This window comes from Bos indicus x Bos taurus, chromosome 17 (assembly GCF_003369695.1).
Source record: "Bos indicus x Bos taurus breed Angus x Brahman F1 hybrid chromosome 17, Bos_hybrid_MaternalHap_v2.0, whole genome shotgun sequence".
NCBI classification, from domain to species: domain Eukaryota; kingdom Metazoa; phylum Chordata; class Mammalia; order Artiodactyla; family Bovidae; genus Bos; species Bos indicus x Bos taurus.
The window spans coordinates 30,698,469-30,717,120 of NC_040092.1; the positions used below are offsets into that span (position 1 = coordinate 30,698,469).

The 18,652-nt window shown below is 38.6% G+C and overlaps 1 protein-coding gene across 2 annotated transcripts in view; it reads left to right on the forward strand.

Annotated features, from left to right (window-relative positions):
• The window catches only part of GLRB (glycine receptor beta), an 89,408-nt gene that overhangs the window by 24,581 nt on the left and 46,175 nt on the right, over positions 1-18,652 (forward strand). For both annotated transcript variants that reach the window (XM_027567215.1, XM_027567216.1), the window contains exons 3-4: positions 15,188-15,294; positions 16,972-17,039. In XM_027567215.1, the coding sequence (XP_027423016.1) occupies positions 15,188-15,294; positions 16,972-17,039 (175 nt within the window). The remainder of the gene's footprint in view (positions 1-15,187; positions 15,295-16,971; positions 17,040-18,652) is intronic.

Below are 18,652 nucleotides of genomic sequence, written 5' to 3' on the forward strand. Positions count from 1 at the left end.
CTTTGCCAACAAAGGTCCTTCTAGTCAAGGCTATGGTGTTTCCAGTGGTCATGTATGGATGTGAAAGTTGGACTGTGAAGAAAGCTGAGTGCCGAAGAATTGATGCTTTTGAACTGTGGTGTTGGAGAAGACTCTTGAGAGTCCCATGGACTGCAAGGAGATCCAACCAGTCTATTGTAAAGGAGATCAGTCCTGGGTGTTCATTGGAAGGACTGATGCTAAAGCTGAAACTCCAGCACTTTGGTCACCTCATGTGAAGAGCTGACTAATTGGAAAAGACCCTGATGTTGGGAGGGATTGGGGGCAGGAGGAGAAGGGGACGACAGAGGATGAGTTGCCTAGATGGCATCACCGACTTGATGGACATGAGTTTGAGTAAACTCCGGGAGTTGGTGATGGACAGGGAGGCCTGGCATGCTAAGATTCATGGGGTCACAAAGTCGGATACGACTGAGCGACTGAACTGAACTGAACTGACCGAGTGACGATGACTCCGTGAGTCGGGGATTTAGCTCTGTGAGGGCAGTGTGTTTGTATGTTGTTCTGCTTGTGCATTTCCAATGTTTAGGAAAATACCTAGCTGTGGCTGGCTCATTGTGTAATGCTACCCATGCTGTGTATGCAGAATTGACGTTTTATTTGAGTTCTGTGAGGGAGAAATAGTTTCAACTCTTTGAAAATTTACTTTTAAAGAACACCCCCCATACCCAAAATGTGTTAACAAATATAGACAACCATAGACCAATTGAAAATAACCATGCTTAGTGAATCATTTTGTAACAGTCCTAAAGAGTTAATTTCAAAATCAGTTACACTGATATTTTGTTTACCTTTAATGTTCAAAATTGTTTTGAAATACAATTCAGTGTACTTCATTTATCTTCTAGGTGTTTGTGTGATAACTTAATTCTTGGCAGGTAAACAAGAAAAGTGTTCTGGATTGCTATTGTGAAGCTTTTGAGGACAGAACATCTGTCTGACTCAGCTTTCCCTAGGCATGTGATCCTGCCTGTGTCCTCTTCTCCCTTCATCTCTTTCAGAGAAGGGGCTCCCCTTCATCCAGCCAAGGCTAATTCTCTAAACCACGATGTAGATTTCATTGACTCCTGTTTTTGGGGGGGAATCTGAAATTGAAATTAATTTGTTCAAGTTTATCGACTCAACTGCATCTTTCATCACATACTTGGATTTTGCATCACAGACTAAAGTGAACAAAAATGTCAGTGTGTCTCTGAAACCCATACCTGTTTCTAGTCACTTGTTCTCCTTTTGTGGAATCAGTGTAGTCAAAGTCTTCTTTGGGGGATGGTTAAAAAAGGTAGATTTATTTTATTAATTTTTGAAGTTGAAGTATTCAGGAAATATATTCAATGATGTTTTGTCCTGCTAATGTTCAGTTTTTATTTCTTCATGGGCCAGGTTTTCCTTAGAAGGAAGCCAGAGCTTTAAATTTGGTTTTCAAATATTAGCTATGGAAATAGTTTTAATAATCAGCCATTTGATTTAAAAAAAAAAGCAAACTAATAATTTGACTGACTTTTTTCTCTATTAAATTGAGCAGTAACTCAGTTAAAATATATGTATACATGAAGTGTGGATTTTCTTTTGGGAGAAGTTGTTACTGGAAATTTTTTTTTAATTAAAAAAATTCTTTGTGGCAAGGACACTTAACATGAGATCTACCCTTTTTAACCAATTCTTATGTCCAATACAGCATGGTTGACTATAGGTAGTTGTACAGGGGATTTCTAGAACTTATTCATCTTGCTTAACTGAAATTTTAAACTCGTTGATGAGTGGCTCCAGTCCCCCCATGCCCACTCCAGCCAACGCCCCCCCATTTTTTCCTCTGTTTATGTTAGTGTCTTTTTTAGGTTTTTCATATAAGTGGAATCCTGTAGTTTTTGTTCTTCTTTCCCTGGCTTATCTCACTTAGCATCACATCCTCCAAGACCATCTGTGTTGTTGCATATGGCAGGATTTCCTTTTCAGGGCTGAGCAATATTCCATTGCATGCATAAACTGCCTTCTTAAAAAATGCATTCATCTGTCAGTAGACTTTGGGTTGTTTGCACGTGCTGTCCATAGTGCAGAGTGCAGCAGGACTCCAGAGGGTGCAGATATGGGGAAGAGCTGGGGTTTTAGAGCCCAACACTGTGTGCTGACGGGGCAGGAAGAGTGTCACCAGTGCCCTTAGTTCCAGTCCCAGCTTGGTTCTCTGTGGTCCGCAGGGAATGGAGTCTGCCAGCCCCTTCGTGGTCCTGAGACTGGAGAGCTGGAAACCTGTCCCTGGGGTGGTACCTCGGTGAGCTGGGGTGCTGGTTCCACTCTTTCCCTGTTCTCACTGGCCTGTGTCTGGGAGTGGGTGCCCTTGGGGAGATGGTATCTCCCCTTTTCCTACTGGTGCCATTGAGGCTGGTTAGGTGGAGAAGCCTCTTAGCTAATTTCTGGATTTCTCGCAAAGGGAATGGATCTCTGAGATGCTCTTGAGTCAGTGTGTCCACAGGGGAAGGAGAGTACAGAAGTTCTTGTTCTGTTTTCTGAAGTCTCTCCAGTCAAGCTCTTCAGTCCTTATCCCTCCTTGCTCTGACCAATCCACCCACTCCAGTGTGGCTTCTGTTTCTCCCTCATCTTGAAATCTCTCTCTCTCCCTTTTGCTGAATCCTTGGAAAGGTCTTTAGTTCTCATCTTACTGACCTCTCAGCAGCCTTGGTCCTGTGAACCAACCCCTCCATCAAATTTTTTTTTTTCCTGGATTTCTGTTGATAACACACCTATGGGTTTCCTCTGTCGACTTAAAAAACAATTTTAACGTTGAGGATTATGTTTTATTTGGTGCACAAAACTGACGATGTAAACCTGGGATGCAGCATCTCACATAGCTCTGAGGGATGGCTCCAAAGAGGCAAAGGGGAACCAGGCTATATAAGAGTTTCTGCAACAAAGATCAGGCAGTCAGAACTTGAAAAATTACTGTTGATTAAGGAAAACCAGATATCTCAAGTTAAGGAATTTAGTGCTTTCTATGTATGGGACGGAGAAGGCAATGGCACCCCACTCCAGTACTCTTGCCTGGAAAATCCCATGGATGGAGGAGCCTGGTAGGCTGCAGTCCATGGGGTCGTGAAGAGTCGGACACGACTGAGTGACTTCACTTTCACTTTTCCTTTCATGCATTGGAGAAGGAAATGGCAGCCCACTTCAGTGTTCTTTGGAGAATCCCAGGGACGGGGGAGCCTGGTGGGCTGCCGTCTATGGGGTCGCACAGAGTTGGACACGACTGAAGCGACTTAGCAGTAGCAGCAGTAGCAGTATGTATGGGAGAATACAAAAGTCTGGGCTCACTTAAGTCATTTCTTTGATGTGCATCTCAGCTGTCTGGGGCCAGCATCCTGTGATTCTCATCCTGAATCCCCTCGGGGTACATAGCTGGGGCAGTTGCAGCAGCTGAAGTCTTGATGGTTGCAGCATCCTTTGCTTACTAATGGGGGAGGTGACATTCGTAGACCACACCTCCTTCTTGGGCAGCTCATTCTTTGTTTTAATTTTTGGCTTGTGTTCCTCCATCTGCTCCTTAAATGTTAGGGTTTCTCATATTACAATCCATGTCTGCTTGTCATGGAGCTTTGTTTTCTAACAGGTGATTTGTCTAACCATTCAGATCATCTGAGAAGCCTTTAAAATCCTGATCCCACGTTGACTCAACCTGAAGGTGGGGTATGGGGCTCAGTACCTACAGTTTGCTGAGCTCCTCAGGTGGGTTCAGTGCAACCAAGCTTAGAATCACTGGACAAGTTCATTTTATATCAGAATCATCCACATGTGTGTTTGACTCTTATATGCATAACTGGTGCATGGCATGTTGTGAATGCCAAGAGCTTTCTTAAATAAAACCTTTTAAAATAACTAAAGTAGAAGAGACACGTAGCATATTGGTAGTTGCATTACTGGTGAAGCTTTGGTTGTTCTTTAAAGAATCTTATTTAGTTTATATCATCAGTTGAATTTTCTCAGAAACAGCCTCTGAGATGAAGATTTCCCTGTAGAAAGAGATTGTTTCTAGAAAAAGACCTCTTGGATCTGAGAGAGGTGGATTCAAACACAGGAACAATGCAGATGAAACCGAGGCTTTAGTTGGTGCCCTTGGAGCTCTGAGACTGGGATGGACTTTCAGAATGGCCGCTAAAGTTAGTAGAAAGGAACTTGGTGCCTTGGTGTCCGCGCGTCAGAGTCTTCAGAGTCAGGTTGCCTCCAGGGCAAGACACGTAATGTCAGCTGAAGCTTGTTCCCAGAGTTTTGCAGGTCAGAGCTCTGAGTTCTTGGCAGCCTCAGTTCTGCTGGGTGATCTGAGGGGCACAAGGTCACAGCCTTCATCACAGGGCGATTTAGATTGTCACCTGAAGGATCTTATCAGTCACCTCATTTAAACCTTCATTTAAAGTACGTGGAATACATGAAGCCTCAGAGAGCATAAGAGATTCACCACTGTCACATTGGACTCTCACAGCCTGTCTGACACTAGAACACGTATCCACCCTTAAGGGTTTCTTCAGTGATATTCGCACTTAACTTTATTATGTGACTGTGGGGCTTCTCATATTACCATTTATATTAAGCCAGACAGGAAATATTTTATATTAATGCTGTGTGTGGGAAAAACTGAGTGAAGATAAGTCCTGTTCCAGTTGTAATTAGTCTCAGAGTCAGAGGTATTTCTATGGATACCAATTTGCTGGGCTAGGTGGAATATGATTTCTGCATAGTATGGAAAATAATTGCACAAGAAACATTTTCTTTGGATTGAGGTTTAATTTGTTGTGTCATGAGGCTTCTGTCCAAAGGACCATAGTCTTTGATGGGTTTTGGCAATTGTCAGTATCCAGTATACAGCACCTCTCAAAGAGGTGTTTCTACTTTGTGAAAAATACTTTTCAAAGAGCCATGGATAAGTAATTGCATAATTTAAGATATGAAAGATTTTAAGATGTTTCCATGGAATTCATCAGTTCCTTAAGCCCAACTGGGGTGATAAATAAAACAATTATTGAGGAACACTGTTGGTAATTACAATTCTTAGCCAATTATAACACAACACACTTTCCCACCCACATACACATATACCCATAAACACTTTCTTTTCAAATAATATAAACTAATTAAACTGACATAATGATGGTAGAGGGTATCACTCCCTGTATGCATAAACCTTCATTCATAATTTAATCTGGGAAAACCAAATGGAAAATAAATACAAAAGATTTCAAGAGAAATGATAATAAATTACACTATAGTTAGGCAAATAATAAGCAAATTAAAATACTCTATAATAATCCAAAGATTATCTAGAGTCTTAAGATTCTTAAGTAACTACTGACCAAATTTATTACCTGGATATAGAAAGTGTTTATCTATCTTTGTATGTCTATCTGATTATCCAACTGAAAATTATTCCATGTGGATGAAAATTGGAACCTTCTGAGGTGATATGTACGACTTGTAGCAGCAGTTTATCATAAGCCCCAGCCTTCACATATGATCATAGTGTCAGTTTTCCATGATTTTATACAGAGTTTACAGAGTTATGAAGTAAGAAGGATTTTGGAATAAGAAAGTGTAATTTCCTCTTTTGAATCTTTTAGTTTCTTTCCTGTTCTTTTTTTTAACTTCGCTTTTCTAAAGCGTCTTTAGATTCACAGCAAAATTGAGAGGATGGTATGCGATTTCCCCTGTACCCTGCTTAGCCTCTCACATCAACATCCTCCACCAGATGGTACCTTTGTTACAGTTGATGACCCTGCATCGTAATCACTCAAAGTCCATGGTTTACATGAGGATTCACTCTTGGTGTTGTCCAAGTTCTGTGGATTTTGACAAATGTATAATGACGTTATCCATCCATTACAGTATCCATTATTATGATGTCATATGGAGTGTTTTCACTGCCCTAAAAATCCTCTGTGCATCACCTGGTCTTCCTTCCTCCAAACTTCCAACCTCTAGGCAACCACTGGTCTTTCTGCTGTCTCTCATAGTTTTGCCTTTTCCAGAATATTATATAGTTGCACATGTACAGCCTTTTCATATTGGCTTCTTGGAAATATGCATTTCACTTGCTCCTTGTACTTTCATGGCTTGACAGTTTATTTTGTTTTAGTGCTGTTCCACTGTCTGGACGTTCAGTGTCCACTGTCTGAACGTTTGCCAGTTTGTTTATCCGTTCACCTACTGAAGGACATCTTGGTGGCTTCCAGTTTTTGCAGTGATGAATAAAGCTGCTGCTGTAAGCCTTGTGTGCAGGTTTCTGTGTAAACATGTTTTTATCACCTTTGGGTATACACCACGGAGTGCTGTTACTGGATCATACTATATGAATAGGTTTCGTTTTGTATAAACCCACCAAACTGCCTTGCAAAGTGGCTGTACCAGTTTGCTTTCTCACCAGCAATGAATATGTGTTCCTGTTGCTCCATATCCTTGCCAGCATTTGGTATTGTCAGGGCTCTGGATTTTGGCCATTCGAATAGGTGTACTGTGGTACCCCATTATTGTTTTAGTTTGCATTTCCCTGGTGATACAGGATGTGGGGCATCTTTTCACAATGCTATTTGTCACCTTGCTCACCTTTGCAGAGGTGTTTATTATTATTATTTACCCCCTCTTCTTTTTTTCTCAAATACACTTTGAAAAAGTTATAACGGCTTTAGACTTGACATTTTTAAATGTCAGTTCTAGACTTGACAATTTATAGAAAAATTATCAAAATGATATAGAGTTCCCAATACTCTGTGCCTAGTTTTCTCTCTCAGAGAAGGCAATGGCACCCCACTCCAGTACTCTTGCCTGGAAAACCCCATGGATGGAGGAGCCTGGTAGGCTGCAGTCCATGGGGTTGCAAAGAGTCGGACACAACTGAGCGACTTCACTTTCACTTTTCACTTTCATGTATTGGAGAAGGAAATGGCAGCCCACTCCAGTGTTCTTACCTGGAGAATCCCAGGGACGGGGGAGCCTGGTGGGCTGCCGTCTATGGGGTCGCACAGGGTTGGACACGACTGAAGCGACTTAGCAGCAGCAGCAGCAGCAGCAGCAGCAGTTTTCTCTATTATTAACATGTTATATTAGTTTAGCACATTTTTTTTACAATTCAAGAATGAATATTGGTATATTGTCATTAACTAAAATTTATGCTTTATTTATATTTCTTAGTGTTTATTTAATATCTTTTCTCTGTTCCAGGATCTCATTTAGGTTATAAATTGCATCTAGTCCTCATGTCTCCTTAGGCTCATTTTGGCTGTGACAGTTTCTCAGACTTTGTTTTTCATGACCATGGCAGCTTTGAGGAATAGTGGTAAGGTAGTTGTAGAACATCCCTCCATGGGGACTTGTCCAGTGTTTTTGTCATGGTTATATTGAGGTTATGTGTTCTACGGAGGAAGAACACAAGTTTAGAAATAACATTCTCATCATACTATATTGAAGGTACACAAAATCAGCATGATTTATCATGGGGTTAACAGGTTAAGTTTAATCACCTGGGTAAAGTTGTATTTGTTAGACTTTACCAGTGTAGAAGTTGCTATTTTTCTCCCTTTCCATCCTGTGGTCTTTGGAAGGATGTCTCTATGCACAGCTCACACCAAGGAGGGATGTGATGCTGCACCAGTTTGAGCACAGAGATCTATGCCAGTTACTTGGAATTTTGCATGGGAGATTTGTCTTTTCTCTACCATTTATTTATTCAATCAGTCATTTTATTTACATCTTTATGGACTTATGGGTCTTTATTTTGTACTTTGGATTATAACCCAACTTGATATTATTTTGTTGCTGAAATCATCCTAGATTTGGCCATGGGAAGCTCTTTCAGTTTGTTCCTGTGTCTTTTTTGACAAAGTCTCATCAGAGTCTCAAAAAAAAAAAACTTCCTTTATCTCACTTTAGGTGAGGATAACAGCACTAGTTTCCATGAAGAAGGGTTTCTTTTCTTTCTCTCTCTCTCTCTTTTTTTTTTTTTAGCCATGCTCTATGGCATCCCAGATCTTAGTTCCTCGACCAGGGACCAAACTTGTGTCCCCTGCAGTGGAAGCTCAGAGTCCTAATCACCGGATTGCCAGGGAGGTCCTGAAGGAGGGTTTCTTAATCTGTGGAGCACAGTCCAGGAAACCTCAGGATTGCAAACTTTGTGGGCAATTTTTAAGGAAAGAACATAACTTTTATCAAATTCTTAGCATGTCTGTGGTGCTAAAAAAGAATAAAACAACCACTGCCCTAGAGTAAAGAGGAAAAATAATAAAACCTACACATTGTGCAAACGTCACTCTTTCCTTGCTCTCCTGTGCTTGTAGAAAACTCTGCAGCTCCCATCTTGAGAGGACCCAAGCTGGAGAGATCCATGCCACACCCAGATCTGAGAAGATGTGTAATATCGTTGCTGCATTGTAACTCACAGGAAAAACAAAATGATCCTATGTCTCAGGTTCCTGGTTTAAGGGAGGACATACAGCCAATATGTCTGTGCACCCCAGTTTTGAAATGCTGCTGTGCAGTGTGGCCACTAAAGGGTCACGGAAAATAAGAACATTCTGCAGTTAATGGAAAACTGAGCTTCCCCCTTTGGAAAGACATTTCTGGATTTTTCCTTTAGTTCTGGAAAACGTTACATCATCCAGCTATACAGCCTGGTCCATTCCATGCATATCTTTACATATTAGTCATGACATCAGTTCAAGTTTAGGCAAGTGAACAAAAGAGGACAGATTGTAAAAAGGCTTTTGGTCTAAGACATTATTTTCTCTAGTCATTTGATCACTTTCCCTGAATGGACTCAATTATTGTCTTAAATTAATATCATATTTCCATGAAATCAATCTGGTTGTGTAATAATATCAGAACTGTTGACAGATTGGTTGAAAGAAAATAAAGTGGCTTATATATATATACTTAATCGGTAAAGATGACTTTAATGTTGTTTTAGGATTGGTGAAGCTGAAAAAAAAAAAATTTCTGCTTTTTTAGGTAGGGAAAATGCCCTGGATTCATGTATGTGAAAATAAACTACATGAGATTTCACTTAAATTTTTAAATGTCTTTGAATTTCTAATATAAAGAAAGGTGAAGAGTTAATTAAAGATTCGTATCCAGTTGCTTACAGCAAAGACATGAAAATATGTACTGACACAAATAAGAATAAAGAAAAAGGTCTATAACATATTTGATATACTCTTGTTTTCATTTCAAGAGATTTTTTGTCAACCCAAACTGTGTTTTTGTGCTTACTAACAAGTTAAGATATTTTAAAGTTTGACTGTGGAGAGAAGTCCAAGCATCTGAAGATGACTACAGGAAAGGGAGACCCTGGCAAGTTGTAGAAAGTGTAACTTCAAATTGTCAGGATGAATGATTTTGAAAATTGGTAAGATTAATGTCCTCTATCACATAAAGGAGTATATGGATGGACAGTAATAAAAGATAGATAATATTCCACTTTTATTATGGCAAGTTTGTGAAATGATGGCTAGTAGTAGGGATTACCAGGGTTCATTCTTGACTCTCCCACCTCGGAAAATCTCTGAACCTTGCTGTGTCCTGGTTTTCATATATACGTGCCTTATGGCCCCATTTACTTGCCTGTTGCTAACTCTCTGCCTATATGTTTTTTCCTCTTTCTCTGTGAGAAACTATTCTCTGTGTGGTTTATGTCTCTCCTATGTAACCAAGTGAGTGAGTGTGATGATCAAGTGAAATCGTGTAATGGACATGGTGATTGGTTCTCCAGTATTTGTTCTTTACCAGACTATAGATCTGAGCCAATCATGATTGCTTTTTCCTCTTTACTAGTGATTGGTTCAGGAGTGGCCAATGCTGGGAAGCTTCTGAGAAAAAAAAAAAAAATCCTTTCTCCTAAGAGAATTTCTGAAGAGCAAATGCTCTTCGTATGGAAATGTTGAGCAAAGCTGCTACTACTATAGTACCCGTGGGCATCCAGAGACTGAAACTGATGTAGAAAAGCTGGCAGGTGGAGAGTGCCTGGGGTATTATGTATTTATTGCTACATGAGTATAGGGAATTACAAAACCATAGAAGCCATGATTCCCTCAAGAATCACTCAGTACATTCAGTATAATTAGTAATATACACATAGATATGAAAAAAGCTATCAAAAATTCAGTCAGTTCAGTTGCTCAATCTTGTCCTACCCTTTGAATCCCATGGATTGCAGCATGCCAGGCTTCCCTGTTCATCACCAACACCCAGAGCTTGCTCAAACTCATGTCCATCGAGTCGGTGATGCCTTCCAACCATCTCATCCTCTGCTATCCCCTTCTCCTCCTGCCTTCAATCTTTCCCAGCATCAGGGTCTTTTCCAATGAGTGAGTTCTTTGCATCAGGTTACCAAAGTATTGGAGCTTCAGCTTCAGCATCAGTCCTTCCAATGAATATTCAGGACTGATTTCCTTTAGGATGCACTGGTTGCATCTTCTTGCAGTCCAAAGAACGCTCAAGAGTCCTCTCCAACACCACAGTTCAAAAGCATCAATTCTTTGGTGCTCAGCTTTATTTATGGTCCAACTCTTACATCCATACATGACTGTGGAAAAACCATAGCTTTGACTAGACAGACCTTTGTTGGCAAAGTAATGTCTCTGCTTTTTAATATGCTATCTAGGTTTATCATAGCTTTTCTTCCAAGGAGTAAGTGTCTTTTAATTTCACGGCTGCAGTCACCATCTGTAGTGATTTTGGAGCCCAAAATAATAAAGTCTCTCACTGTTTACATTGTTTCCTCATTATTTGCCATGAAGTGATGGGACCAGATACCATGATCTTAGTTTTTTGAATGTTGAGTTTTAAGCCAGTGTTTTCACTCTCCTCTTTCACTTTCATCAAGAGGCTCTTAAGTTCCTCTTCACTTTCTGCCATAAGGGTGGTGTTATCTGCATATCTGAGGTTATTGATATTTCTTCCAGCAATCTTGATTCCAGCTTGTGCTTCATCCTGCCTGGCATTTGCATGATGTAATCTGCCTTTAAGTTAAATAAATAGGATGACAATATACATCCTTGACGTACTCCTTCCCAATTTGGAAGCAGTCTGTTGTTCCATGTCCAGTTCTAAATGTTGCTTCTTGACCTCCATACAGATTTCTCAGGAGGCAGGTAAGATGGTCTGGTATTCCTATCTTTTAAAGAATTTTCCACAGTTTGTTGTGATCCACACAGTCATTGTGTGGATCTACAATGATCCACAGGCTTTGGTGTAGTCAGTAAAGCAGAAGTATATGTTTTTCTGGAACTCTGTTGCTTTCTCTATGATCCAATGGATGTTAGCCCAAGAGTATATTTTTCAGTTTATTAGAGTAAACCAGTATAATCAAAGCATCATTTTAGAGGAGCAGTATTAAAAAATACTGTAGATTTGTTCAACGATGAGTAGGAATTATGATTTTCCACTAAGGGGGGCTGACAATCGGGAGAAAAATAAAATCTGGTAGTGAGTTGGAAGGGCTAGAAGATGAGTTTGGGTAACTTGACTTACAGCTGTAAAGGAGAAAAGGTTTCTTTTTCTTCCCTACCCCATCCTCAGTAGCTGGGTCTGTGAAGTAGTCTGACAATAGTCATGCTAACAAAATAAAAGGTATGCACATTTATTAATTTTTAATGTTATGTGCATATGGGCCAGCATCAGAGAAAAACAAAATTGAATATGGGAGAGAGTGGTGAGTTTTGGGAATTTATATATCATCTTGAAAGGGGGAGGGGAGGAGAATGTGGGCTTCCAGAGGAAGTGGATGACTTTTAGAAAAGGTGACTGGTCTGGAGAAGAAGAGATGAAAGAGGTGTGATGTTTGTGACTCTGTTTTCCTGGGTGTGGATCAAGTGTTGGTGTCCTGTCCTGTGATGAGTCATCTTACCCAGTTGATGAAAACTCTGGGGAGGGGATTAAAGACAAGAGGGTTCCTTTTGGAGAAACTCTTTCTCTGTTTTTTTTTTTTTTTTTTTAACTTTTAATTTTGTATTGGGGTATATTCTTGCCTGGAGAATCCCATGGACAGAGGAGCCTGGTAGGCTGCAGTCCATGGGGTCACGAAGAGTCAGACACGACTGAGTGACTTCACTTTCACTTTATACTTTCATGCATTGGAGAAGGAAATGGCAACCCACTCCAGTGTTCTTGCCTGGAGAATCCCAGGGACAGCGGGGCCTGGTGGGCTGCCGTCTATGGGGTCACACAGAGTCAGACACGACTGAAGCAACTTAGCAGCAGCAGCAGCAGCATAGCTGATTAACAATATTGTCATGGTTTCAAGTGAACAGTGAAGGGACTCAGCCATGCATCTACACGTATCCATTCTTCTCCAAACTCCCTTCCCATCCAGGCTGCCACATAGCATTGAAAGAGTTCCACATGCTATACAGTAGGTTCTTGTTGGTTATTCATTTTAAATGTAGCAGTGTGACTGACTGTAGTCAGATAAGAAGAATTTAGAGAAATCCTGCCCCTCTGTTTGCTTTTCTTCAAGTGCCTTTGGTTCAAAATAATTTTTATGCTGAAGAGGTATAGATTGTGGGGTGTTGTATTCTTCCTCCCTTCACAGCTGGGAAGAAAATCAGGCTGAACAGTTCTCTACCACAAAAATTATTATGAGACTTGGCTGGTATTTAGGACTCCACACTTCCAATGCAGGGGGCACGGATTTGATCCCTGGTTGGGGGACTAATCCTCCATGGCATGGCCAAAAAAATAAATAGATAAGTTATTATTAATTGGTTTTATGATGTCTGGTTCTTGCATTACTTAGAAGAAACAGACTTTTGAAGGATTTTACATTGAGAGATAATAATAACAGTTCTTAATTGATCCTATTCAAGTGTAGTTTGTAATCCATCAATTCTATCTTCCTTCCTTGAATGAGAAAACCTGTAGATGAGTTTGGACACTAATTTGCATCCTAATATCCAATTTTCTGAAATAGGCTCATTTTCTTTGAAGTTTTCTACATTTTGCTTAGGAATGACAGTCGGCTCTAAGAAGGTTACAATTTCCCTTGCAATGAAATGGAAAAATCTCATTACCAGTCCCCAAAACCTGCAACTAGGTAGGATATGAGAGCTGATAAGGTCAAGAGATACAACTTAAATCTACTTAATCTTCTGCACTTTGGGGAGATTTGACTAATTGGTTTTCACTTTATTTCTCCAATGTTTTGGATTCTTTCTGATAACTACTTGAAAAGTTTGTCTGTATCAACTCATGGTATTTTTAGATTTTTTTTTTTGAATGCTAGTTAATGTCATATTTCACCTCTAGTGGTTGTATAATATCAGCTCATAGTAGCATAATTAACAAAGAACAAAATTGCCTGATACATCAGAGCTGGGATCTCAAAACAAAGCAAGTGTATTACATTATTTGCTTCTTATAAATTAATGTCATTTATGAAATTTATACTTTTACCATCTCGATGGGGTTTCCCAGGTGGCTCAGTGGTTAAAGAATCTGCCTGCAATACAGGAGACGTAGGTTCAGTCCTTGGGTCAGGAAGATACCCTGGAGAAGGACATGGCAACCCACTCCAATATTCTTGCCTGGAGAATTCCACAGACAGAGGAGCTTGGCGGGCTACAATGCATGGGGTTGCAAAAGAGTCAGACAGGACTGAAGAGACTGAGCACACAGGCACATCATATTGATACAGAATAGACAATGCTGGGTGCTCAAGTGTAGTTTTAATCTTCCTTGTGATTTTCATGGATATTATTTTTGGACTGTGGTATTGGAGAAGACTCTTGAGAGTCCCTCGGACTGCAAGGAGATCCAACCAGTCAATCCTAAAGGAAAGCAGTCCTGAATATTCATTGGAAGGACTGATGCTGAAGTTGAAACGCCAGTCCTTTGGCCACTTGATGCTAAGAATGGACTCATTTGAAAAGAACCTGATGCTGGGAAAGACTGAAGGCAGGAGAAGGGGACAACCGAGGATGAGATGGTTGGATGGCATTAGCGACTCAATAGACATGAGTTTGAGTAAATGGGAGTTGGCAATATACAGGGAGGCCTGGAGCACTGCAATTTATGGAGTCGCAAAGAGACATGATTGAGCAACTGAACTGAACTGAACTGATTTTTGGACTGGGAAAATTATTATATGATAAGATTTTATGGGTAGTAATAGATCCCAAACAAACAGTAAACAACAGAACAGTTTTCAAAGACCTCCAAGGAAGAGTTTAAGTGCTCCCAAGCAACACCAATTTAGTCAAGATTCATTGTTCAAAGTTAATTACAATAGAAAAATATGGCAGTTTTTCTCTTTTTGATAGTTGATAGCAAATATGTATATATATTGAATAAAAGAAGGCAGCTGTATCTCAGACCTCTCTACTTTCCTTTATTTAATTGGTCTGATAGTAAAGGACCTCTTTTACCAATCCAGAGTTAATGGCTTCCCTGATGACTCAGTGGTAAAGAACCCGCCTGCCAATGCATGAGACTAGGGTTTGATCGCTGGGTCCGAAAGGTCCCCTGGAGTAGGAAATGGCAACCCACTCCAGGATTCTTGACTGGAAAATCCCATGGACACAGGAGCCTGGCAGGCTGCAGTCCATGGAATCGAAAAAGGGTCGAACACGACTTACCAACTAAACAACAGCGAACTCCACAGAGAGCATTCATTGTGTGTTTCTTACACAGTATCATTTTACAAGTGTCAGATGACTTTTATAAATTTTGTAAATTCTTGGACTGTCTCTTTGTCCATATCATCTTGTAGTCTTCGCATACTTTTTTGCTTAGATAGAAGGTTAATATATTATTCAAAAACTATCTCTTTTTTTCTCTTAACTCCTTGTCTGCCCTTCCTTTGTGCTTGTCTAGATTTTGACTGCATACTGCTTCAGGACAAGGAAAAGATCTGCATAACTTTATTTAAAAGAAAGAAACATGGATTATTTGCAGCAGTGTTTTATGCATTTGTTAAAATTAAATGCTGGATTACTTTTCTGTTTTATTTTTTTTTTAATGACATATCTTTTGGGCTTCTGATAATATCTATTACTTTTCACTTCTATTTGGAAAAGACATGCTATATATTTGTCTCAAAAAGCAAAGTCTTTAATGAAAATCACCCATGCCTGTTGCTTGCTGTTTCTAAATACTTACCAGGGTTTTGTTTTTTCTCTCATAGGCAACAGTCAGCAGAGGATCTAGCCCGAGTACCCGCCAACTCCACCAGCAATATCTTGAACAGGCTGCTGGTCAGTTATGATCCCAGGATAAGACCAAATTTCAAAGGTTTGTCTCTCCCCCGTCAATATCTCCATTCTTTGCAGTTTAAACCCTAATTTTATCTGTGTAAAATCATTTATTTCAGATATTCAAAACAGTAATAACTGTTCTGTAATGTTCTTATGTCTGAGCAATTAAATGCAAAAAATGTTTAAAGATAAGCAAAACATTACTTGTAATAGTTGTATATGGTTCTAGGGCTTAAAAGAAAAAGGTATATTGTGAATTAATAGGCTAACCCATGTGACGGGTTTTCTATGGTGAATTAATAGACTAACCCATGCGATGGGTTTTCTAAGTATTTTGTATTCTTAACCTTAATAATTTAAATTTAGGCTCTGGCTCTCATTCAGACACCAAAGTTCTACTTTGTAGGAGAACAGCCATATACTCATTTCCGAATAGAGAAAGCTCTGATAGGCATTTAAATTATTTTTTTACTCTTTATTAGTTTTTTACATTGACTTAAAAAAAAAAAACCCTCTATGCTTTGGCTGAAAGAAAAAGCCATATAGTTTTTAAAAACACGTTAACTTTGTGAATAAATGTGACTATATTTTTATTTCAATAAATATTACCGCCTATCACACCATTTAAAAACCAAAACTGTACTTGCAGTAAAAGTTGTGGGAAGATTGTATATGTTTGCCTGCCTTCCTTTCTCCCTTCCCTCCTTTCTTTCTTTGTTACTTTCCCTCTTTCTTTCTTCCTCTTGATGAGTTAGATATATGAATATATCTCTGGAAAACTGCCATCTTTGTTGCTGGCTAAGGACAGGTATTAATGTAGATTGCATTAACATTAGGAGGCTTGATTTTTTTTTTTTTTTCCTTTACAAGAAAAAAAAAGAAAAGCCTGCAGCTGCTTCTAGTCAACTGAAGTTATACAACGATGTTGTAAAAACAGAGTTTTTTGTTCATTACCAGAACCTACTCTGTTACTTTCAACAGCACCATGGTCTGGGTTGTCACATGTCTACCATGTATTGATTCAACACCTGTTTTTCATCAGTCAGAGGTTATGTGGCCAAAAGGCTAACTTCACATTTTCCCTTTGTTAGCCCAAGCAGCAACCCACAATGAGTGAAAAAAAAAAAAAAAAGAAAGCAAGAAAGAAATTGGCAACATTATACCTTAGTTCTCACTCTATGAACTCTAAAATTATTTTCCAACAGGTCAGGCAAAAATCTTTATAACGATTCTGTTGTATGTCTGATTAAGTTTACATTTTCATGGATTAAAAATCAAAATATAATAATTGTTGTATTCTGCTTGCCATTTAAGGTAAAAAATTTGAAAGACTATAAAATGCAAAACATAAATCATATTTTTAAATGATGTTTTAAAAAAATAATTTGCAATATCTTAAAGTAAATGCATCAGCTCAATTGAAAACTTTTTAAGGTAAATGTATTTTCCCAGAGTCCCTACAATTTAAGAGAGAAATATTTCTGAATAAATAGTGCTATGAAGAACAACATAACTCATTTTTTGTTTGTGTGTTGATCCCTATTTAGAAGAATAAGTTAATAGCAATTGTGAACATGTATCTTGAAACCATAGGTTTATACATCTGTGTGGATTGGAAAAAATATAACAATCAACTGCATAAACCATAAAAATATGAAGATTCTGACCAAGGTTTGTACAGCCACTAAACTATATCCTTAATTTTTATTGACAGGCATTCCTGTTGATGTAGTAGTCAACATTTTTATCAACAGTTTTGGATCTATTCAAGAGACAACAATGGTAAGATTAAAATTCATTTAATATTTTTAGTTGTGAATAGTTTAACTGGAAAATATTAGAAGAAATTATAACTGAAAAATAAGGAGTAATTCTCAGGAAAAAAAAATGCATGCTCTCTCCTAGTATAAATATTCAAATTTCAGGGTTTTGCTGAGTTAGTGATTTCAATGCCTTTGTATTTTTGCAGTTCACATTTAGTCTTTATACTGCATTGAAACTTACAGAATTGGGAGAATTAACATTTCACTCTGAACAACTAAGTGGATGCCACCTGGGAAAGGGATTTGTGCAATTAATATTCTGGTGCAACATTATTTCCTAATACACTTATGTGTATGAGCATTCAAAACTTTTTGTGTTCATAGTCTTCTTTTGTTTTTTCTTCTAGTCTCCTGAGGATAATCTTTGTTTCTCTCTTGTACTAATTTTGGGATGTGTGAAGCAGAGAATTGTAAAAAGCAAATTTAATTTTCCTAAAGTAGAGCAACAGAGCTCCCTAAAACGTTTATGTTATATAAACAAAGAACAAGGAAAGGCCCAGGAAGAAAAGGAAAGAGAGGCTTGGGGTGGGGTTGCTGACCGGCGAGAGTTGGGTGTTAGGGACAAAGAAGCCTGTGAAGGATGATTTGTGGATTCCTTGAGTGACGTGTGGTTCAGTTACCCTTCAGCTTCTCAAAGACATTCAGGAAAGTCCACTTGCTTATTAATGTTTTAAAATATTAATATTATACCCTTTCTGAAAAACCACATGCTGAAATGGTATTTCAGGTGGGAGGAAGAAGGCTTAAAAGTTTTATTTTGAGCATCATTTTTTGAGATACTTATATGTTTCTTAAGTAATAATATAAGGTGTGGATTAAAAGCTTAATAGTAATGATTACAACACAGTGTAGCTTTTCAGGGAATATCTCAGACCAGAAAAAGAATGTATTCCTATATTCCTAGGAGCATCATAGCATGTTATAAAATTGTGTGTTACGTTTAAATTATGACACATTTTTATATTAATTAATATCATGGTAAAATATATTGTGATGAGAATGTTATTTATTTTTCATAGAAGCATGTCTTTAACTCTGAATACTTAATTTTTTTTAGAGAGTGTGTAGTTTGAATAATTAGTTATTTTGAAATCAAGTCCAAAATTCACTCCAGTGACTTTTAGTTAACCTAAATGGCTGTATATCTAGTATATTATAGATCAAGAAAGCTCTTAAACAATGTACAGACAAGTATGTATCACTGAGGAGACAAGAGTTGCATTCATCATTTGAAAATATGACTAGTTTAAGCAATTCTGACAAGAAGAGTGAGAAATGTAATTTTCTCAAGGTGAAACGTCTGGGAAATTTATTTGGTATCTGTGCTTTTCGCTGTACCCTGTTTTATCTTTCATGAGGCCACGATACTACCCCTAAAACACCGTGATTGAGGTGTTACATCCTGTTGGAAACATCCCCAGTACTATCCTGCATTTTAGGACAACTAATACAGTTTTTTTTTTTTTTTTTTTTCTCATTTGCACAGGAGCAACATGTGTGTCCTAGCTCATTAAGTACCATTAATGTATCTATTCTTTAATACATATTGAATGCCTTCCAGTTACCAGACAC